This window comes from Cryptosporidium andersoni, assembly GCF_001865355.1.
Source record: "Cryptosporidium andersoni isolate 30847 chromosome Unknown contig_42, whole genome shotgun sequence".
Taxonomy (NCBI): Eukaryota; Apicomplexa; class Conoidasida; order Eucoccidiorida; family Cryptosporidiidae; genus Cryptosporidium; species Cryptosporidium andersoni.
The window spans coordinates 80,602-103,453 of NW_027122819.1; the positions used below are offsets into that span (position 1 = coordinate 80,602).

At 30.8% G+C, this 22,852-nt stretch overlaps 12 protein-coding genes across 12 annotated transcripts; 5 read left to right on the forward strand and 7 right to left on the reverse strand.

Moving 5' to 3' along the window:
• Positions 1–29: 29 nt before the first annotated feature.
• Positions 30–437, reverse strand: cand_016040 (histone H3; the record flags this gene model as incomplete). Its single annotated transcript, XM_067211839.1, has 1 exon — positions 30–437. The coding sequence occupies one exon, from the start codon at positions 435–437 to the stop codon at positions 30–32; it is 408 nt and encodes a 135-aa protein (XP_067069443.1).
• Positions 438–1,072: 635 nt separating this feature from the next.
• cand_016050 (uncharacterized protein) lies at positions 1,073–2,962 on the reverse strand (the record flags this gene model as incomplete). The annotated part of the gene is made up of 1 exon (XM_067211840.1): positions 1,073–2,962. The coding sequence occupies one exon, from the start codon at positions 2,960–2,962 to the stop codon at positions 1,073–1,075; it is 1,890 nt and encodes a 629-aa protein (XP_067069444.1).
• Positions 2,963–3,603: 641 nt separating this feature from the next.
• On the forward strand, positions 3,604–4,674 carry cand_016060 (NLI interacting factor-like phosphatase family protein; the record flags this gene model as incomplete). The annotated part of the gene is made up of 1 exon (XM_067211841.1): positions 3,604–4,674. One exon carries the CDS (start codon positions 3,604–3,606, stop codon positions 4,672–4,674), a length of 1,071 nt encoding a protein of 356 aa, XP_067069445.1.
• Positions 4,675–4,876: 202 nt separating this feature from the next.
• cand_016070 (uncharacterized protein) lies at positions 4,877–6,679 on the reverse strand (the record flags this gene model as incomplete). The annotated part of the gene is made up of 1 exon (XM_067211842.1): positions 4,877–6,679. One exon carries the CDS (start codon positions 6,677–6,679, stop codon positions 4,877–4,879), a length of 1,803 nt encoding a protein of 600 aa, XP_067069446.1.
• A 173-nt stretch (positions 6,680–6,852) lies between these two features.
• On the forward strand, positions 6,853–7,139 carry cand_016080 (DNA-directed RNA polymerases and III subunit ABC5; the record flags this gene model as incomplete). The annotated part of the gene is made up of 2 exons (XM_067211843.1): positions 6,853–6,947; positions 7,016–7,139. 2 exons carry the CDS (start codon positions 6,853–6,855, stop codon positions 7,137–7,139), a joined length of 219 nt encoding a protein of 72 aa, XP_067069447.1.
• A 981-nt stretch (positions 7,140–8,120) lies between these two features.
• On the forward strand, positions 8,121–10,496 carry cand_016090 (uncharacterized protein; the record flags this gene model as incomplete). Its single annotated transcript, XM_067211844.1, has 1 exon — positions 8,121–10,496. The coding sequence occupies one exon, from the start codon at positions 8,121–8,123 to the stop codon at positions 10,494–10,496; it is 2,376 nt and encodes a 791-aa protein (XP_067069448.1).
• Positions 10,497–11,187: 691 nt separating this feature from the next.
• cand_016100 (uncharacterized protein) lies at positions 11,188–12,477 on the reverse strand (the record flags this gene model as incomplete). Its single annotated transcript, XM_067211845.1, has 1 exon — positions 11,188–12,477. One exon carries the CDS (start codon positions 12,475–12,477, stop codon positions 11,188–11,190), a length of 1,290 nt encoding a protein of 429 aa, XP_067069449.1.
• Positions 12,478–13,647: 1,170 nt separating this feature from the next.
• On the reverse strand, positions 13,648–15,225 carry cand_016110 (uncharacterized protein; the record flags this gene model as incomplete). Its single annotated transcript, XM_067211846.1, has 1 exon — positions 13,648–15,225. One exon carries the CDS (start codon positions 15,223–15,225, stop codon positions 13,648–13,650), a length of 1,578 nt encoding a protein of 525 aa, XP_067069450.1.
• Positions 15,226–16,387: 1,162 nt separating this feature from the next.
• cand_016120 (uncharacterized protein) lies at positions 16,388–17,248 on the forward strand (the record flags this gene model as incomplete). The annotated part of the gene is made up of 1 exon (XM_067211847.1): positions 16,388–17,248. The coding sequence occupies one exon, from the start codon at positions 16,388–16,390 to the stop codon at positions 17,246–17,248; it is 861 nt and encodes a 286-aa protein (XP_067069451.1).
• A 229-nt stretch (positions 17,249–17,477) lies between these two features.
• On the reverse strand, positions 17,478–19,370 carry cand_016130 (phosphoacetyl glucosamine mutase; the record flags this gene model as incomplete). The annotated part of the gene is made up of 1 exon (XM_067211848.1): positions 17,478–19,370. The coding sequence occupies one exon, from the start codon at positions 19,368–19,370 to the stop codon at positions 17,478–17,480; it is 1,893 nt and encodes a 630-aa protein (XP_067069452.1).
• A 269-nt stretch (positions 19,371–19,639) lies between these two features.
• cand_016140 (uncharacterized protein) lies at positions 19,640–20,107 on the forward strand (the record flags this gene model as incomplete). The annotated part of the gene is made up of 2 exons (XM_067211849.1): positions 19,640–19,768; positions 19,916–20,107. 2 exons carry the CDS (start codon positions 19,640–19,642, stop codon positions 20,105–20,107), a joined length of 321 nt encoding a protein of 106 aa, XP_067069453.1.
• A 596-nt stretch (positions 20,108–20,703) lies between these two features.
• Positions 20,704–22,827, reverse strand: cand_016150 (uncharacterized protein; the record flags this gene model as incomplete). Its single annotated transcript, XM_067211850.1, has 1 exon — positions 20,704–22,827. One exon carries the CDS (start codon positions 22,825–22,827, stop codon positions 20,704–20,706), a length of 2,124 nt encoding a protein of 707 aa, XP_067069454.1.
• Between the last annotated feature and the right edge of the window lie 25 nt (positions 22,828–22,852).

The following is a 22,852-nucleotide window of genomic DNA, read 5'->3' on the forward strand; positions in this document are numbered from 1 at the left end:
GACAAGGATAGCAACCAGTCTTAGGATTTCTATCGCTCACCACGAATACGACGAGCAAGCTGGACATCTTTAGGCATGATTGTTACACGATGAGCATGGATCGCACAAAGATTAGTATCTTCAAACAAGCCAACTAAATAAGCTTCAGCAGCTTCTTGCAAAGCCATAACAGCAGATGACTGGAATCTCAGATCAGTTTTGAAATCTTGGGCAATTTCACGGACTAATCTCTGGAAAGGCAATTTCCTAATAAGCAATTCAGTAGATCTTTGATACCTTCTAATTTCACGAAGAGCTACAGTTCCTGGTCTATACCTACGTGGTTTCTTTACTCCTCCAGTAACTGGTGCTGATTTCCTTGCACCCTTAGATGCTAATTGCTTACGTGGTGCCTTACCACCAGTTGATTTACGGGCTGTCTGTTTTGTTCTAGCCATTTTCCTGGTTCTTTTGCTAAATTATTTAGTAGAACTTGTTCAGTACCTTGTCGAGCACAAATTGCAGGCAAGTGAGCTACTAGAGCTGATAGATATATTGCGATATTTGAGAGATTCCACACTATACTGCATTATAGACGCGTTTACGTGTTTACTATCTATTCCACACTACAATGAATATATCCACACTTTATGAATTAGCGCCTAGACTGTGTTAAGTGTCTACTATTAGTAATGTCTTTGTATTGCTGCCAAGAAAAGTAATAAATTGGACTTAGGTGAATTTTTTTTTATTTCCAATGTAATCGGGATAATCACATGTGTTTTAAAGGATAGTAATTAGGAAGTTTAGATATTTGCAAATAAATTAGGTTTCTCTCCTCAATTTACAGAGATATTTATATATTGGGTTTCATCTATATATAGAACTTAGAATTCTTATTTATAAGAATGTAGGGATGTCATTATTGAAGATACATATTAATGGCAATTATAGGATATTCTTATTTATTATTTTTAATTCAAAAGGGTTGGTGAAGAAGAGATCAGTGGGATTTTATTAGTTAGGATATAGCGAAGATTAAATGATACTAGATGAAGTCAAACTTACAAATTGAGGAGAATTAGAACTAAATTTATTCTATCTTGTATAAACCTAAGTTTATGATATCTTTGAGCTTTTCATCCAAGTATTGTGGGGCAACTGAGACAGAGTAATATTGATTCATAGTGTTTGTTGCATCAATATAGATATGACCAAATAAAACTTGTTTAAATCTATCAGCATAATAGTGAAGTTGTTCCCTCGCCTTATGTATAGCAACTGTCATATCCTTAATATTACACGAACTTGAGAACTTAATGCGATCTCTACTCATTGTACTGACTTTATCTAACACCTTCATTTTTCTCCATTCTGAAGAATTTTCATAACAGCTTATCCACTCTGAATTATATATATTATTACGTAGCTCCTTAAAGTATCTTTGTGAAGCTTGTATTGCAATATTAAAATGTTTAATATGGCTTATTACTGTTTTATCTGTAATGAGAGATTTTTCTACAAACTCTGATAGTTCAGAGTCACTCATTAATTCCTCTACTATAGAACTCCAGGTATCATCAAGTATATGTTTATTTACTCTGTAGTCAAAATATAAAGTTTTATCTAAGAAGTCTCTTAGTTGAACTAAATCTTCTATCCTATCTGGAGCTTGTGTTCTACATGGAGTTTCAATAAAATATTTTTCATGATCTTTCATCTTCTTCATTATTCGGTTAGCATCTATTGCAAATGACAAGTCAATAATACGAAAATTTTCAGGTTTAAACCTAATATATCTCAATCCTTGTGTAGATGAATTTTTGTTGTAATCTTGAGCTATTGTATATGGAAGTGGGGAGGTTTCAGATAGTAGATTGTTTAAAGAAGAAATGTTTGAATTCATATCAGATACTTTGCCTGCATAAGAGATGATACTTGAACTAAAATTAGAGATAGTTCCTACTTTGTCATATAAAAGATTGTTTATTTGTGATTCCAGTTCAAATGCATCCATCATATTGATTTGCTTATCATCTTCAAATAAAAATCCTTGCCCTTCTTGAATAATTTTTACTAGCTCCTGTTTATTTGAACTATGCTCTTCTAAAATCATAATATTTGGATAGGTCAAGTCGCAATGGTAAATATTCTGTTCCCAAATTCTTTGCAGAAAGTTTAAGGTATGATCTATTAAACTAATCCTGTATCTAAACCTTCCAAAAATATTACCAATAGCATTATTTATACTTATTCGTAATAGCATTTCCTTGCGTCTAGTTGTTTTAGCATCATGATTTGGGTTATTTTGAGACTGAATAAAATTCCGATAGCATCTAAGGGCCATTTTAAGACCATTTTTCATATGATATTTTTCACTCCTTGTAATATGTCCTAGAAGATCACTTAGAGTCATTCCTTCTAAAAATTCCATAAATATATAACTATTTAACTCTGATACTAGCTGTCTCTTCTTATTCATTATTGTATATATAGCTGGACTAACAGCTTGTAAACCTTGAAACTTATAAGGAATATAACTTGACATATATTTCTCCATAAGAAATCCAAAGTCTACCTGATATCCAGGTGTATCAGCTTGAGGGGTTGTAATGGGGATATAGTTGCTATATGCATATTTGTACTGATTCTCAAGTTTACTATTTCCTCTCTTAATAAATACCCGAACTTTTGATAATGACCTTAACAAATCATTTTCTGAACATTCTATCTCTAATTCTGGACTTATTTTACAGCCCTTGTAAATAAGTATATCTGGATGATATAAAAGTAAGTCAGCTTTAATACCTACTCCAAACGTACCTCCAGAGCTCTCTAGATCTCCCATATTACTATAATAACATGAAACATATGGAAAAATACTGGGATTACATATATATGCCTCTATTTCACTAATTATATGGGATCTCTCTATAGCTACTTGTCGTTTTATTTCTTTCTGTTTAGCCAAATCCTTTGACATAATTCTTCTGTAGATTAAACTTTGGTCTTCTGCTGAGGCTAACAGAATCACCAGATATACGAACAGTACATTGCATAATAACATTACCACCTTCCTAATACACTATATTTCATGTCATCTATATAAATTTATCGTTATTTCGCTGATCATTAATGACTTCACCTAAAGTCACGTATCAGTCTAAGGTGAGACAATAATACCGCCTAAACATGCGGATGATGATGATGATGATGATGATGATGATGATGATGATGATGATGATGATGATGATGATGATGCATGCTGCACTAAGGGAAATTTGTAGAGACAGACGCTATTTTTTTTTCTTTTGAATTTCAAAAAAGAAATATATGTAAAAACTACGAAAGAATATATAACTCGATATATAATAATTTATACCTAGCTAAAGCTGCAAAAATATGAATACTTTTAATTTTATAATACAAATTACATAATGTGCTATTTAAGGTTAAACTAAGGGAATCAGAATGTGAATTATGGATTGTAAAATGTATAGGTCTGGTGCTGTAGAAATTTTACTGTAAAATAGGATTTGAAAGTATATAGGCTAGATTGGAAAATCTAGAATAACTAATACACATATATTCTGTGCTTTAGGTTTTGTTAATGTATACTCTCTGATGGTAGTTTTACGTGAATATAAGGTAAAAGATATAAGACGAAGTTTAGATAGATCTTTAAATTATACTTTGGAAAATAAATTCTGTAAGGATATTATTTCTAATAGAGAAAAACAAGATATTAGTGATTCTTCAGATTTACCGAAAAGAAAGTTAAGTAGCAGGCAACTAATAGAAGTTCTTAGACATCTGAACATACAAGTCCATAGGGCAGTCCTAGATGACTGCGAAAAATTACTTGAGTATTGTTTCATGTCTGAAAAAAATCAATCTAATAATGATAAGGGTAACACATTTCATGTGGGGATGGAAAACTTGGCAGCAAAAAGGATAAATGATTTGTGTCCATCTATTCAAAGTATAATAGATTATGTTTGTAGTACTCACTTCCCTCCTAAAATATTACATGGTGAAGCTTGGACTTTAAATAAAAGTATTATACAGATAAACATGTCTAAATATCCTCTTTATAGATCAGTTGGAAAAGATGGATCCCGTAGTCTTTTTATGGTTTTAGATATGGATGAAACTCTAGTCCACTGTAGCTTTGAAATGCTAGAAAATGGCATGGAACCAGATTTATTAGTTGATATAATCCCCTTTAGTTCTCCTTGGTGTGTTTATTTTCGGCCTTACCTTCAATTATTTTTACAGTATGCTTCATATTTGGGAGATTTGTGTATCTTTACTGCTAGCACGAAAGCTTATGCAGAAAAAGTTCTAAAGTCCATTGATCCTAATGGTAAATATATTAGATACAAACTTTTCAGAGAACATTGTACAGTTTATAAAAAAGGATATATGAAAGATCTGAGAATTTTTGAAGGTGTAAATATGGGGAAGACAGTACTAATTGATAATTCCTTAATAAGCAGTACCTTACAGTTAGATAATGCAATTCCAGTAGATAGTTGGTATGGAAACCCAAATGATAAAGAGTTACTGAAGTTATTAGTTCTACTAAATAAATTATACTGTTTGGATGATGTCAGACCATATTTGGCAAGGCGGTATGGATTTAGACAATGGGCCAACTATCACAGAGCTAAGGATTCTTTAGGACCAATATAAAGAGTTAGGGAATATTAAGTAATTATATCATACTACACTTTGTGTATCAAATTGTCACTCAATTATTAGCTGTAATGGACTTAAAGAAGATAGAAGACAGAGGTGAAATAAAGGGAAAAAGTGATAAAATAAGCTTTATGTGAGATTAGAAAATTATACGAATAGCTATGACAATATAATCAAGATAATTAGAATATAAAAACTACAATATATTGTGTTTTACCTTTTTTTTCTTTGAATTATTACCTGGTCTTGATTTGGGGCCCCAATTGTCTTCTGGATTAGGTAACCATCTAGGACCAACTTTAGATGCCAACAGTATACATGGGTGAATTTCAAACTTAATATTTAATGTAGAAATCGGTTTTTGAAGGAATTTGTGATGTTGACTGTTTTTTGGAGGATGCTCCAAAGCCCATGTTCTAAGAATATCCATTACAACCTGATTAGGGGCATTCGTTTTTAATGATAAAGGATCACGATGAAAGTGAGAAGATCTATAGCCCAAATGTCGAAGTGCAGAATGGAAAAGTGAAGGTTTCATCATTTCAAGATTCAAAAATGTACACATAGATGGTATGTGGTAATGTAATGGATTATCTGAGAGCTCATCTTTCATAGAAAGAAGTAAACCTTTAATTTTTTTTAGCATTGTAATATTTTGTAAAGATGACACTTTTTTTTCTTCAATATCACTGCATATTATCAATAATTTATTTAAAAAGTCTGGATCAAACAAAGGACCACTATAGAAGGGTCCCCCAATAACATAGTAACCAGAACCACATTCACAACATAATAAATTCTCTTCTAATATAGGAGTACTATTAATTGTGGAGCTTGCTGGAACTTTTAAATTATTTGGTTTATACTTTAACTGATTACTCACATTAGGACTTATAGATATTTCATCTTTAGGTTCTTCATTGTTACCACCATCTATAGATATATTGTGTCTTCTTTTTTTTTTGGGTTGACTCTTCCCAAAAGGAATTACATGAAAAGAAGGACAGTTAGTACACTGGAGAACTATTGACGTTTTCTGAGCTAATTGTTTACAAATTATAGGGCTGTGGACAATTTGGACGAAAATTCTAACGTAAAAATCGACACTACAACTAATTAGAGGTATTACTCCCTTCTGACATTTAGCAGCACAAGACATAATAGCATTTAGTAAAAGTCTAAGTGACATTTCATGCATGTAGCTGCTTTTCAATGCATTGCCTCCATAACGATAAAATGTTACCTCTGGCATATTCCCACATAATATTGGCATATCTGTAGATGTAAAACATACCATCCCTCCATTTTCACAAGCACTTATTGCACTTTCTATAAAAGGGCTGCATGTTCCATATGGATCTATATCAACAACAGAATACTTAAGAGTTAAATTTGGTTTTAAAATATTATTCAATAAATTAGAATGCCAAGATGAGTTTCCAAGAATTATAGATTTATTAGTCATTGAAGTAAATTCGCGTATAAATTTTGGATTTCCTAATGACAGCAAACGTGTAGCATCAGCACAGATGCAAACAAGTTTATTTGTATCAATTCCATTTAAGCGTGCATTCTTTTCCATTTGTTTAATTGCAATTGGATCATGATCTCCACATACTACAAAATCAACTTCATCTGCAAGCTCAATAATATAACGTAAAGATCTAAGACCTGAAGCTCCAAGTGGTTCTATTATTGTTAACTTTTCTTGTGATTCTACCTTCTTTGTCAAGTCTTCATCTTTAATAGTATGGCTTTCAATTCTTAATGATTTGTTTAAATTTCCGGATGTATCTGTTTTCTTTTCACTTAGTTGTTTTATTCGATCCTGATTTCTTTTTATTGAAAAAGCTTTAATTACTATCAAAGACAGGTCTCTATTAAAGATTTGAGCAGAGTTATAGAATACTTCATCATTCAAAGCATATATCTTTACTTTGCCTTCGCAAATATAATCTGAACATTTAGGTTCTGCTAATTTGGATTGTTCTACATTCATAATGAAAATATTTTTATAGGGATAGTGTTTAAATATTACACCATTACCTATTGTAGTTCTTCTGGTACTTGCAACACCTGGTAACCAGTAGTATAAAGATGACATTTGGCGCCTTAATATCACACTATTACCAGGTGTAATTTTGGCTATCATTTCCCTTTACTAACCCTAAAATGATTATCCCAGTAAGATGCTTTACATGTGGCAAAGTAATAGGAAATTTATGGCAACAATGGCTCGTTTTACTACAAAATGATGTTTCAGAAGGGTAAGTTGAAATTACGTTAATGATATTATGTAGAATACAACTTTAAAAGGCTTGACTTATTATTTTAGGGAAGCACTAGATAAATTGGGCTTAAGGAGATATTGTTGCAGGAGAATGGTTCTGACTCATGCAGATCTTATAGAGAAGCTACTTGCATATAACATACATGAGAAGAAAACTTTAATGAATTAGATATAAAGAGAAATCAACTCATTTTTCTTTATACAAAGGGATGTTCGGGAAATTCCCAACTAATTATATAATTCGCTACTTAGATAATAGGAAATTTAAGGAACTGAACTATTTATTTTTGTTTGCTACTTGTATCTAGTCGGACTTATTTAAGGACAGCTTGTCAATAATTATTGGGAGAATTTTTATACTAACCCAAAATACTAATTTAAGAAGACATGTAATTAACTTTCATATTATAAATTCAAATAGGGAGCTTTCACTTGCCTGTCATAAAGCGTATTTTAAAAGTAAACTCACGTCTAAGGATCTCCTGAGGTGAATCTAAATCTCATGATATCAAGAAAATAAGTAGGATAATATAGAGAATATCTGGTTTTTTTATCATTACCTCTAGTACTTTTAGGAAGAATAAACATAAATAGATAGTATAATAAATAAGAAAAGTGATAGATTTCCCAATTCTACTATTGTAATTTCACTGAAAAATTAAGGTAGACCCAGCCACCCGCTTAGCTATATATCAGGCTTAACTTATATTACAAGATTATTATACTGTAGAAATAATCTTAATACTCCCTATACATTTTCTGTGAGTTTATAGAAAGCCTTGTAATTACATAGTTATAATTATATACCACTTTTACCAAATTTCAACAGAAAAGGAAAATGATAAAAGTACTCAAGTAGCCATATATAGTAATTGCGTAACAATACAGCTATTGGAATATATTACTAGATATTACATCTAAGCTCCATAATTGAGTATCTCTATAGTGACTTGATACTAACTTTTAATCAATGTAGTGTAGATCTTTGAGTCTCGCAAAAAAAAAATTCGGTGTCGATTTAATATAATATTAACTAACCAGTTTATTTGCACCTGTCTCAAGTAATGGCGCCTTTTCTGTTAATAAATGAGGAGTAAACACTTTCTTTTCTAGCAAAGGGAGAATTTAGTAATCTTTTTTTGTAATATAAATGTCAGTGGTAGGTTTTGATATTGGGACTATAAATGCAGTAGTTGCAACGATAAATAGGGGGTCTGTTACAATTGTAAGGAGTGAACTATCTGAACGTACGACCCCTATTTTAGTTGGATATACAGAAAGTGAACGTTTGATAGGTGAAGCTGCACTCTCGAAATTAAAGTCCAATTATAGAAATACATGTCGATATATGAAGACTTTAATGGGTATGCTCCCAAGTAATTTGGATAGAGGAGAGTTAAAATATGCATTAGCTAGCATTGAAACCTGTGAAGATGGTACTTTAGGATACAAAGTCATGTACAAGCAAAAACCTCTAATAATTTACTTAACTAGAGTTTATGCAACGTTTCTAAAACGTCTAAAGGAGAATACTGAACGAAGTACTAATCAACAGATTCGTGATTTAGTTGTAAGTATCCCAGGGTATTATGATAATATTGCAAGACAAAATGTTTTGGATGCATTGGAAATTGCTGGAGTACAGTGTCTAAAACTTATGAACGAAGAAAGTGCAGTTGCCTTAGACTATGGGATTTTTAGGTCCAGTAGTTTTGGTGATAATGATGCAACAAATGTAGCCCTCGTAAATTGCGGAGCTGGTTATTTCTTTACTTCTATAGTTAAATTTACGAAGGGGAAATTTAATATCCTTGCTACTGTATATGAGAGGAAAGTAAGTGGCAGATCAATGGATAATAAAATAATTGAGTTTGTTGCACAAGAATTTAATGATAAACATAAGATAAATATACTGGATGACTTGAAGGCAAGGATTAAATTGGAGGATGCTGCAACTCGTTGCAAAAAGATTTTGAGCGCAAATCAAGAAGCTAACTTTATTGTAGAGTGTGTCTATGGAGAATATGATATAAACATGATAATTGAACGCTCTAAATTTGAGGAGTTATGTTCTGATATGAGGAGTGATATTTACTCTATGATAAAAAGTGCTCTTAAACAAGCTTCTTTAAACACAGAGGAAATCTCTTCAATTGAAATTGTTGGTGGTTGTAGTAGGATCCCATGGGTGCAAAAAGTTGTGAGTGATGCATTTGGTGGCAGGGAACTTTGCAAAACACTTAATGCAGATGAGACAGTTGCAAGAGGCTGTGCTTTACAAGCTGCAATGTTATCTCCAATTATTAAAGTTAGGGAATTTTCTATGACGGAAAGATTCCCCTATGAAATTTTACTGTTTTGGCAAAATACTACAAATTTACAGGACTTTAAGTCTACAGTTTTGTTCTCTTCTGGAAGTGATTTAAATGTTCTGAAAAATTCTACATTTACGAAAACTGAACCTTTTGAAGTATTTTTTAGATATTCTCCAAGTAATATGTCCTCTTCTTTAGACTTAGGGAGATATTTACTACAAATACCAGTTCAAGCTTCCCAAGGAGATACTAAAGTTAAACTTTATATTCGGTTAGATAGGAATGGTATTTTATTATTGGAAAGAGTTGAGTTGATTAGAGAAGAAAAGGTAATTGAACCTTACCCAAGCCCAGAAACAGGAAGTACAGCCATAGGGGAAGAAGAAACGCATACAAACCCTGGAGTTGAGGTACCTACTAGTGTATCAACCAAAACTAGAGTGAAACGTTCAAATGTACCATTTACAATGATAAGTAAATTACCTGGATATTTAACAACGGAAGACAAAGCTCTTTATATAGAGGAAGAAAAGAGGATGAGTTTAGAAGATTTGGAAGTACACTTGACTAGAGAAAAATTAAACGAGTTAGAAACTTATGTATTTGATATGCGATCTAAATTATCTCCAGGTAGTATCTTATATCCTTTTGGAGAGAAAGAAACTATTAATGAATTTGTAGCTTCTTTAGCTAGAACAGAAGATTGGATATATGATAATTATGCAGCTACAAGAAACATATTTGAACAAAAATTAATGGAACTCAGGTCTTTTGGTGATCCTATTGAAAGAAGATTTTTGGAAAATAATCAATTAAAAGAAATACAAACTCACATGAACTCCTTATTTGAACATTTCAACAATATATGTACAAATCCTGATACAGACTTTACTCCTGAAAGCAAAGCTGAAACTCACCAGGGACTTATATCAAAGTACCAAGAGTTTACAACATCTTTGAAACAGAACCTAGAGGGCCGTGATCTATATCAAGAACTAATTGTACCAATTTCTACTCTTAGATCTTTATGCTCGGAAATTCAGGACTTCTGTAATCAGACCTTGAAACCTCTTTCTAAAACTCAACAGGAAGTACCATATACAGGAGATCAAGAAGTTCAGGAACCTAAATTAAATGAAGATGTAGCAATGGATACTGAGATGCAAGAAAGCAAAGATGAAACTAACAATGAGACAATGGAGATAGAATAGAGAATATATACATGATAAAGTCTTAGACTTTAGAAATTAATCAATTAGGTAAAATATTAAAGAATGTGACCTAAAATTGTATAAATAGTAAATGAGATATCTCGATAAACTCTAGTAAATCTAGGAATGCTTGAATACGCTTACATTATCAATTCTCGATAATTTAACATCAATGTAATATTAAGTTAGCAAGTAATATCAACTTAAACTAGAACTTTAATTTTTAATATTTTAACTACACAGTCTAAATATAATCTAGTACTGCAGCACTCTTGGAAATTCAAAATATTTCGCAATTTTATTTGAAAATACTTAGATTAGTTGGGAGTTCAGTATTTTCTAATTAAATGAGCAGAGGTTCTACAAGATAATTTTGCTTGTAATATTTAATATAGTGTTGGGGAATGCTTGAATAGCTTAGAATTTTATATCTTGTATCATATTGGTTTTTTTTTGGACAACTAGCTCATTAGCTTATATTTGCATAACTCTAGTAATAAAATTCCAAATTTTAATACCCAATTTAAGGTAGTTCTCTAAACTAGATAGATGACTATTAAGTATATTCCAGTAATCTCTAACTTATACAAATTCCAAATATAAAGAAAATTTAGGAAGTTAATCACAATAATAAGCTAATAAATTTTTAATTTTGTGATTTTCTCAAAATATTTGATAATAAAATTCCTTCCTATTGAGAAGTTGGAGACAACTTAAGTTGGTTGTCTGATAAATTAATCTCACTGTGCTCCTTCACTTGATTTTCTCGCATATTTTGTTTACATAAGTATATATAATGAGGTAGTGGAGGGGGTACCTTTTTACCACTTCTATATCTTGGTCTATTGCGGTCATATTTCATATAACATGCATTGCAACAAATCTGTTTATCCAAAAAGGGAGTATTCTGGGAAATTGAATTTTCTGAATTGTTGGTATTACTCATACTATGGGTTTTATATATATCAAATGTATTCAAAAAACGCCATTGAGATGTCTCAGTTGTGCCACATATAGTACAAATAGCAGAGCTTTTATCAATCTTCCTTCTTCCTCCAGAAAGTGATTTAGATTGTTTCCTTGAAGATTTATTAGATGAGGTCTTAACTAAATTTTTTTGCTTGCCCTTTATGGTAGCCTTAGAGCAAGACTTTAAATCTAAATTATTGTCGCAGTATCTCCAAACTGAGCTATGAGACTCAGTGGGAACTTTATCTAATAAGGAATTATCTGGACTAGTATCACATTTTACTTTTGACTTAGTTGTAATGTTAAATTCTTGCTTACAACCAAGTTCAGCTAATATACTCATCAAACTTCTATTATTATCAGAGGTTTGTTGATTATTTTGGGGTTGCGTTGGAGCTAAAGTGCATTGATTAGGAGTACTAACATTAGCCATATTATCTCTAGATGTTGAGATTATTGGCTCTGGAGTAACAGATCCTGCATATCCTGTGTACAAATTATAAGGAGATAGGATTGATGAACAAAGACCTAAATTATAATATATATTATACACCATCATTTGGTAATAACAACTATTTAATAGATTATTTAGATAGGTTGGTTTAATGGTACTTGTAAAAATATTTGGTTGAATTGAAAATAAAGATTCCAAATTAGAGAGACTGGAGTTTTTAAATATAAAAGTTTCATGAGTGCCATTTAATAAGCTGGGAGGGAGTAAGTTATTTAAATTATTTACATCTGTATTTCTTAAGTATTTAATATTATGGTCCTTCACTTCTTCATTTGTTCTATTAAATATTGTACTGATTTTATCAATATGATCTTCATTCCTCTCTAATGATATATGACCTGTAGGGGAAGAGTTTGCGCTAACAAACATAGTAGGAGGACTATCTGGTATCATTTGAAGAGCTATATTTGAAGTTCCTTCATCAAAATTTCCATTAATTACCTCTTTATTACTCAAAATCTTATCTACGTAGTATTCAGTTCGTTGATATTCTGTCATTTATTCAATATTACATTACCTTTTAGTTAATTCAATAGTTTTTTTTAATCCTTAATATCTTTTCTTTATTTTAAGATCTCAAAATTATAATATCTCACACCACTATAGATGACCTAATCTTATACTTTCATCACTATTTTCTGGAGATCAGTTATACCACACCATGTATGCAATGTCAGCTGCAATCCTATTGATCCGTATAGTAAGAAGTTACTTGCAGGTGACATATATCCATGACGTCTTGTCGTATTATTGATACTATGTTTGGCGCCAAGATATGATAAAAAGTGATAATAAGGGTGAAAATTACAATAAAATGTCAGATATTTCCTAAATCTGTAAGTCTAATTAACACTATATAACTATGTTATATTAGAGTCTTATATTGCAAATGTTTGGAGCTAGTTCTGATAGTCTACAGACAATTCTGAGATCTAGATGCACTGACATGTAATATCTAAGTTGTACTAGTGTGAAGAGTGACAACTCATTTTCATAGTTTCCATAGAGGCACAAATGTAGTGTATTAAGAAGATTTATTGAAGTATTTACCATACTCATAATCCACAAAACGAATTATATCGAAATTTAGTATTAAAGCAACACCAAATAGGGTTATTCATCAGATGTGATATCTTGTACTCTTTGGTTGGGAAATCTGCCTGGATTGTTGCTGTTCTGTTTGAATCTCTTCCCACCATTGAGGTTGAGCTACTTCAATTGGAGGATCCTGTAATTTAATTAAAAAGAAGGAATAAGGTTTGTTTATAATATACATTTAAAAATGTAGATATAATCAAAATCATGAGGAGCAAAAACTTACTTTACAACAACCAAGTAAACGAAAAATAAAAAGTGGATCAAAATTCATTTAAACAAGTAAACCAAATATCTCAAGCTAGTATAACAATTCAGAGGTAAATCCCCTCACGAGAAATCAGTAGTTTGTGCGCTATTGTGGAACATATTTTTATATTAGTTTTTTAAGAGTAGCGTAGTAGTGAAAGGAATTTAGACTTTTTTTTTACATTAATGTACTGATTGCATTTATTCTTACTCATTTCAGTAAGTAGATTTTAGAGATCTAGTAAAAGTGAAAACCTAAAATTGACTAGCTAACCCTTAGATAAAGTGTGTATTTCGTATGGTATAGATTGATACTATTATAGTTCACAGGTGAAATGCCTTTACCCTCCCTCCCCCCCCCCCCCCCNNTATATGGTTCCAAAGCCATTCAACTTGCTCCCTTGGATTACAGCATATTGATGCTAGAGAATATTCTTCTTGTTGAGAAATATCGATGGGTTCAGGTTTAATTGGTACAATATCATGAGGTAAGCTAAGTGGAGCAGCACCAAGTACAGCCATTGGGATGCATTGTTGTATTGGATATGTTACTATAGGGGTTTGATCCATTGGCCCTAATGCATCAACACTCGCAATTTCTTTTGATTCAAGACCTTTTATTAGATTTTGAGCTCCAGGTGGTAAAGATTCAATATCTACAATACCTGCTGCTGCTTCGCAGCCACATAAGGAAATTTGATGAGGAGCTAAATTAACTTGTTGTGGTGCCCCAGTTACTAGGTTATAAACAGCTTGTTGCTGTAACATGAAAAATTCCTGTGTATACATATCTTGGGTCTGTATTGTCGGTGTTAATATCCACTGATTTTGTAAATATGTCATCATCAATGGATTACCAGGAGACATTGGTAATGGATCCCATAATTGTCTTTGTAAGTTCATCTGTCTTTCAAAGCTTTGCATACGTTCTAAGCTAGGTTCTTCATTAGAGTTTATACCATCCATAGCTTCTCTGTAGGGAGTTATCATCCTATCTATTTCCATCTCACCAACCAATATTCTCCTTTCCTCTAATAAATCAGCATTAACTCTCATCCACATTGCATGGAAATCTGCTTGTGATAATTCGGCTGGGTTCATTAAATGAACATCCATTTCTTTTTCACATTTCCCAAACTCTACATCAACTGGTATGGGTTTAATAATATCCTCATAAACGAAATATGGAACTTCTCTAAGACATTCAACTTCATAAACTTCTTCAGTCAATTTGAACTTAGGAACTACACGTTTCCTGACTGGTATTGGGACATAATGGTCTCGGAATTCAAGTACTGGGACCTGTATAGGAACTATGAATGGCTTTGGAACCATATATGGTACTGGAAGTTCAATAAGTGAAGGTACAGCATCACCAACTGGCACTCTAGTTATACTCACAACCGTTTGCCCATCAGCTGGTATAGAATTAGGAGGGAATATTGGTAAAGATTCAGGTGGATTAATTGTTGGAGCTTCTGGTTCCTCAACATAGGTAACTTTTTCTACCACCTTCTCTACAGTTTTATACTCAATCACTGGTTTAGTCACAACTTTCTCGACAATCTCTTCTTTAGGTATGTACTTCACATTATATCTAACCACCGGCTCTTCAACTATCTTCTCAATCGTCTTAATTACTGGCACTTCAACAACCTTTTCTCTATATTCAGGGACTACACGTGGTACTGTCCTAACAACTTCTTTAACTTCAATATCTGGAACAACTGTTTCTACACGCTTAACCAGTGGTACTTCAATTGTTACACTAGATTGATCTTCAGGGATCTGAAGAGATGGTACTAACAAGCGTTGTTGCTGTTGCTGATCATCTACAGTATCAGCAAAGTGAGCATTACGCTGATGCCCTGAAGATGAACTAGAACGTTCACTACTGCTCATCTCAAATATTTCAAATCCTTATAGTTCGCAAGCAATTCCTTCTCCTTAACGTACTCTATTACATGTGCTAGACTTAGGCGTATTTATTTCCGTATAAACACACATAACAGTGTACACACTATTGATTATTTAATCACTCACTCTATATATAGACATGATAATACGTCTGTTGAGATCTATACGACTTTTCTGAATTCTTTCCTTCCTACCTTTTTTAATACTATCTTTAATAAAGTTTAATAATTTTTCTTTTTAAATTTGGAATATCTTAATCATTCTTAGTTATGGATGTGATATATTAGATTTTAGGTCTATAATTGTTTAATACTTTATATTACCCACAGGTGTCATATTATTAGAAGAGATTATATTTAAGATCCCTACATTTGGGGATATTAATGATTAATTTAGTAACTGTTTAAATACAGTATATACACGAGATACTGTATTTATGCATAGCTTTAAGAGATTAGGAATATTTTAGTTCTACCTACATGCAGAATATACCGCTTCCAATACGTGCTAAATATAAATACTTTTTATCTGTAATAGAAAATGAATTAGATAGTATAAAGGTTACTTAATTAACTTTAAGTAAATCTTCTTTGATATAGACGAATATAGATTAGTATCAGGTAAAAATTCGAAATTAGAGATCATATTGATAAAATTCAATATATATGACCTCAAGCAATTAGACCAATATCTATATGTAGTCCTGAGTAATATTGAACATCTAGTCTTATATAAATTCAATTAAAGTGTAATATTAAATTAAAAATGACATATATAAGAGAAATTCGTGGTAAGAGGGGAAAATTAAGAATAATAGTATCTCTAGGCATACAGTAAAACAGATCTAATAGTTCTGCAGGTATATAAGTTTATAACTACCAGGTAATTTAAAAAAAAATCATAGATTTCAATAAAAATAACCTATACATTTGGTTATTTTCCATTTAATTAGTAGCTTATGTAACGTCTAAAAGACACAACGCAACTTCCAAATAAGCATGTGTGTGCATATATATACGTATATATTATATTTTATTCAATATTATAGGCTGACCCATGTAATAGCGGGGGTGATCCATAGGTTCAAGTTTGAACTTAGTAGGATTCACTAATACTAGTAACAGATAGATCTTTGATTAACGAAACAATGTCAGATCAAGAACATATTACTCAACATAGTATGTCTAATACAAGTAGAATATTGGAAGTATCATCTACTCAGGTAGAAAAAAATGTAATTGAAGTACCAGAATTACATTTTCATGAAAGGTATGCAGCTGTAGATATTCCTATAGTACAAGAAAAGATTCGATATGAACCCAAGGAAGTGATTCAGGAACGTGAAGTTCATGTAGTTAAGCCTATGTATAAAGAGAAGATAGTAGAGGTTCCGCATTATAAAGTTGTCGAAAAGGTTATTGAAGTCCCACAAGTTGTTTTACAAGAAAAACTGGTTGAAGTTGAAAGAGTTGAAGTTATTCCCAGATCATCTGCCAGGTCAGGGGAGACTGAAGGTATTGAAAATGTTCCTAGATCTACAAGATCACATGTAACAACAGAAAGGAAACCAATGGAAATTGAAACACAATATCGACAAGTTCCAAAGCCCATTGAAGTTCCAATAGCATTCTATTCAGCTATACCTGTTCCTATATTGATTGATAGAGCAGTCCCCGTACCAATGGAACTACAGATAATTCAAGATATTTTGTGCCCAAAAATTGAGCCTGTATACAAAGATATTCCTATACCAATACCAGTAAAAAGGACAATTGAAAAGCCAGTACCAGTTGGACTTTATGATCATCCTGAATTATTACAGAAGTATTTACATGATCCAGATGAACCACTACCTAATCCACTAACTGTTCTGGAACAGATGTCACAAAGTGCATCTATGGCACTTTTACACCAACAGTCAACATTTACAATGATACAACAACAACAGATACAACAAATGCAATCACAGCAACAGATACAACAAATGCAATCACAGCAACAGATATAACAAATGCCATCATAATTTCGGGAGAATTCATAGGGATAAGTCTAGGGTTTTTAGATATTAAGAGAAATTAGGTGAAGAGTTTTTACTAAGGCTTTATAATGAGCATACTATTTCAAATATGAAATTAGTGTAATTTTACACTTAATATTAAAAATAAAAAACACTAGTTTATTGTTCTGTTGAAAATCGTTGCAAAATCAAATATATGATTGCTTTTTACAATAAATCCTTATGACTCATGTATTGAAGAGAAATCATGCAATAACTGCTTTAAAGAGTTCATTATTTCCATTGATTGTTCTTGATTAGGAGATTCTACAAATAAGCGACATATATCTTCTGTCCCAGAAGGTCTTATAAATGCTCGACAAAGATTATTGTTATAGTTAACAAGATTATCAATTTTTTCTTGTAATTCTGTTGGTTGTATAAGGAATTTTTCAGTTTGTTTGTCACAGACTAATGTATCTAATTTACTTCGTGGCAGAGGTATTTTGTCTTGTACGGTAACTAAATCATGATACATTTGAACAGCAAATTGACATCCATAAGTTCCCTGTATAAATATACGAGATGCTTCAAAAGCTAATAAATCTGACATTCCATCCCCAATTGCTGGATTAAAAATATTTAAGAAGCAAAAGAGTTGTTTAAGTGTAGAACATTCACTACACTTCATGTGACTAGGATGATCATATCTACAGTTACAATTTGATAAGTACAATTTCCTTAATTTCTCAGCCCATAATATTAGCTCCTTTCTATTATATATGACTGTACCATGTCCATTTGACTCGAAATATATTGCAACTTCATAACTTTCAGCCTTTCGATGAAGATGTTTAACTCCAGTTGGTACACAAGTTACTTCGGATTCAAAAAAGTCCTTATCCAATGAGTTTAATAATTCAGAAATATAGAGTGTACTTGAACTATTAGCATAAGCTGTTTGTACAGCACCTACTTTTAATCTGAAAGTATCATCTAAAGTACTACAGTTTTCTTTATTTATGTTAGAAATAATTTTTCGAAATAATGTTGTTATCACATTGATATAAATTGCTGCTAAACGATCTCCATCAATTAATATGATTTCGGGATTATTCTTCTTTTTTGTAAAATAAACAATTCTATCTGCATCTCCATCAAAGCTTGCAACATAATCAATATCTGCTATATCGAAATTTTCATTATCATAAAAATTTATTGGGGCTATTTTATTCTTTTGAATATACTCAGAACCACATTGATCATTTAGTAGTTCTGGATTATCATCATTTATCTGTTCCATGCATATATTAGCAGTTAATTTTAAACACTCAGAATATCTTCCAATATGATACTTTGCAACTCCATTTGCAACATCTACTAAAAATCTGCCATTCGAATTATAGGAATTATCTTGTATTGTATATAATATCTCACTTTGTGTAATATTTTCAACAAAAAGTTTAAAGTAATATTCATGATAAGCATAGTACAGAGCAAGTGAATCTTCAACTATCTTCTGATTAAAATCATCTAAGTAGCTCCATATATTGGGTGTTTCTATAGGTAGTAACTCATTTAAAGTTCCATTAGCTAATGCTACAATAAAGTGTAATTGTGGAGTTGTTACATAACCAAATTCGTAATAGTTGTCAACTCCTAAATTATCTAGAGTATCTTTAATATATCCTACAAGTTCAGGTGATGATGGTCTTGTATCATACCCAATTAATATGTGAGCTTTATTAAGGTCTAGATTTATATTCCTCAATTTAAACTCTTCATAATACTTATCAAGTTTAGTTAAAGGACACTCTGAGTTCATAACATCACTAGAAATTTTCTCAAATTCTATATTAAGCATAGATCCACTAATATCAATTATTTTTAAGCCATTATCTTGTATTTTATTATGTGATGCAGTAATAATAATACCAACCCACTTGTTCCCCTCAGAAGCACTTCGTAAGCAAGCGATTACAGTACTGTATATCACTATTTGTCTTAAATTTGTTGGATAAGATTCGTAATTCAGCCTAAATCCAGCAGTTCCATATGTTAGTGGTCCTAATGGTTTAATAGTAGCACCACTACTCTCAATTACCTTGCTTAAACTATGTCTTAATAGGCTCATTTAATTGTAAATATCTACTATAATGTCCAAAATACTCAGATATTACTTTGAATTAAAACAGAAAATTAAAATTCCAAAACTTAACAATTGAATTGTTACCCAATAGTAGTAAATATAATATATATTTCGACCCGTAAATCTTTATTCTTTTTCCCGGTTATCCACTGATTTCTTTTTACCACATAATTTTTTTTTTTTTAATTTAACTTTAATATTAAGCATTTAATATATTCACACATAATAGAAGTTCATTTAATAATAATTCAGATATGGATAGTTACTCTCATTCTGAAAATAGTCAATATGAATATAATACAAATTTGGAAAAGAGAGGCAAATCATCAGTAAAAAATTCACTAAGTAACTTAAAGTTTGCCATAAATATTAGAGAAAATAAGGTAAGTTCGTTTGTGTATGTTAATAAGTGGAACTTTACTTATTTCGTACACTGTGACCTCTTTTTTTCTTAAAATAAAATTAAAAAAAAGTGCATGCATACGTATATTGAATCATTTTTTTTTTTTAATCTTAAAAAATTCCTTTAGAACCTCCAAAGTACAAAATTTCAGCTACCAGCTGTAATTTGTGGTGTAAATAATAATTTATATAGAGTGAATGATAACAATGAACAGTACACAGTTGATATAAACGATGATGTGGAGGAAAATATTTTAACAATATTACCATTTCTATATAAAAATAGCTTAAAATTAAGTCCATTTAATAAATTGAAGTAATTAATTTCGCAATTTATAATGAAATTAAGATTTTGGTTCTTTTTTTTTTATGTAAGAAGACTAGTCATATCTTTTCTCTTTTTGTAATAGCTCATTAAAAAAATTTTGCATGGACTTGCATGCAAATTCAAATATTTTAAGATATTGATTATTATAATATTGGGAATATTGTGTGAATGTATTATATCGATTGTTATATATTGGGGTTATTCTCAAATAACTAAGATGCGAACGAAGTAATTACTGAAATTACTTGAGTGAATTGCTAATATATATCCTATTTAGAGTATCTAGAGCTAGTGTTAGATGTATTGCGTAGAAGTAATGTTACATATAAATAAAGGGTGTAAAGTATAAATCTACATAGTGCAAGGTTATTGTTTAAGTAGAATTATGTTATATGATAATTTATACTAAAACTGATAGCGGAAATTCCCTTAGTGCTCTAATTGTGACTGTTCAATATAAAATATTTTATTTTAGGATTTACCTAATTCTGGGTTTACTAAGTTACAATCCAGAAATATCTCAGCTTGTTTTAAAACGTTCGATATTTCCAAAGTGGGAATTATAAAAGGTTATACTTTGAATATGGACTAGTTTAGAATATTTTCCTTACTATTTCTCATCTGATTTATAAATTTAAGTATATAATAAGATGGAGTAATATTGCCAACATTTGATTGGTTTATATCTTTAATACTTGACCTCAGGAAGGAAATTGCATTATTCCTAACTTTTTCATCAGGAGATTCTGTTAGCAAAGAAGCAGAAGCAAATTTCACAGTATCACATGCCTGGCTTTCAATAAATTGAACTAACAAATTACATATGGAAATTTCTTGATAATTCAAATTTGATGTAAACCCATTATCTAATGGAAATTCATTACATGATATACCTTCTGGATCTAACAAAATCTTAAGTTTCGGAAACTTAATTATTAACTGTGCAACAATAAACATCAAGTTACAACTTGCAATTGAGTTTCCCAATATAGAAAGGAACCATGATATATTTATAAGATATAATAACAATACGTATAGATAGTTTATGTTAGTTTTGCATATTGTTGAAATCTGCATTATTAAATGAGTCATATCATTACTTTGAAATGTATTAATTATTTGACTATATTTATTGGAATCTGAGCTGTTATATCCAAGGATAGATATATTTGATATAAATACTTCATTTTTATGTAGATTATTCTCTCTTACATTTATACTATGAATTTTATTGTTTAAATTAGGTTTAAGTTTATTATGAGATTTATAAATTTTACTGAGGAAAGTTTCAGATTCCTTAATTCTTGTTAATAATGAGCGAATTATCCAAGATTGATCCCGTTCTAATTCTTCATTTGATTTAATTAAATTTTTTAAAAGTATAACTGCAGTTTTCATTATAACAAAGAAATTTACCCATGTAATTGTAAATGAATTTTCATTCAATAACTTATTTTTTATAAGTCCAATTAATTCAGAAGTGAGTTTTTCATTTATTCTATGACTATAGTGAGAAATTCCCAAATATATATATTCTAAATCTTCTTCATCTATCATAAGGACTTTAGTATATAAGGCAAAAAGTTTATTCAAAATAATTTCTTCTCTTTTTTTTAGCACTTCAATATTATCTCTCGTACTATTAGTTTGTTGTAGTTCTTCAGAAATATTTTCATTAATAGATGATGAATTCTTACCAAATAAACGCACCATTTCAGTTTTAGATTCTTGTATTCTAATCCATGGTGAATATTTAGTGAATGGCTTTAGTATCCAACAGGTTAACTTATATTTGAGACTTTTTTTCGACTTAATATCTAAAAATAATACCTGGTAAATTATTTCAAGAGCTTCTACTCCTATTTGCAAATTAATATCACTTGTTAAAATATTTGTAAAGCAGTCACTACAATATTCTATATATGTATTGTTTATTTCCTTGTGTCTTGACATTAGATATAAAATTAACCATCTCAACAGTATTACATGATGATTAAAGTGAAATGTAAACTCTAATAAGTCAGCTGATGCTTTTACTACTGATCTTTTATTAATAAATTTGCAATGAACAGACTTTAAAATCTTGCAAAGTAGAAGACATGTTCTTTTGTAAATATTAACAATCTTCCTCTCAAATGATTGAATTTTTTGTAAATCTTTACTAATCATTACATTATCAGTCTTTTTTATACTTAAATTCATTATATGTTCTGATATTTTATATCCAGGTACAATATCTCTAATAACTAATGTTAGGGATAATATTGCCAACTCGGTTAAATCTCCATTTACTTTAATTCTATTAGTTTCACAAAATGATAGTAGGCCCTCAAGAAGGGCTATATTTTCTTCTGGATGAGCCATGACTGTTTGGCAAAGTACAGCTATATCCCTGGGAGTCTTTATGATAGATGTAGTATGACTATCAAAGTCAGTTTGATTTACTTTATTCTCTAGTTTATTTGCTGTGCATGTATTGCAGTTTGTATCAACCTTATTTAAAGCATACCTTTTTTCAAGTAATTCTAATCTTCTAGTTTTAGTCTTTGTTAGTGAAGGGTTTTTGTTTATTTTTGCTAGGTCTCTCTTTGGAGTAGTCCATCCACTGTCTCTTGTAAATATTGGTAATCTTGATTTCTTTTCTGCCAATTCAGACCACCTATTAAAACTCTTTAAAGATCTCTTTAGTCCATATATATCTTCAAGTTCCATTGTATAAATTTCAATACTTCGCTAA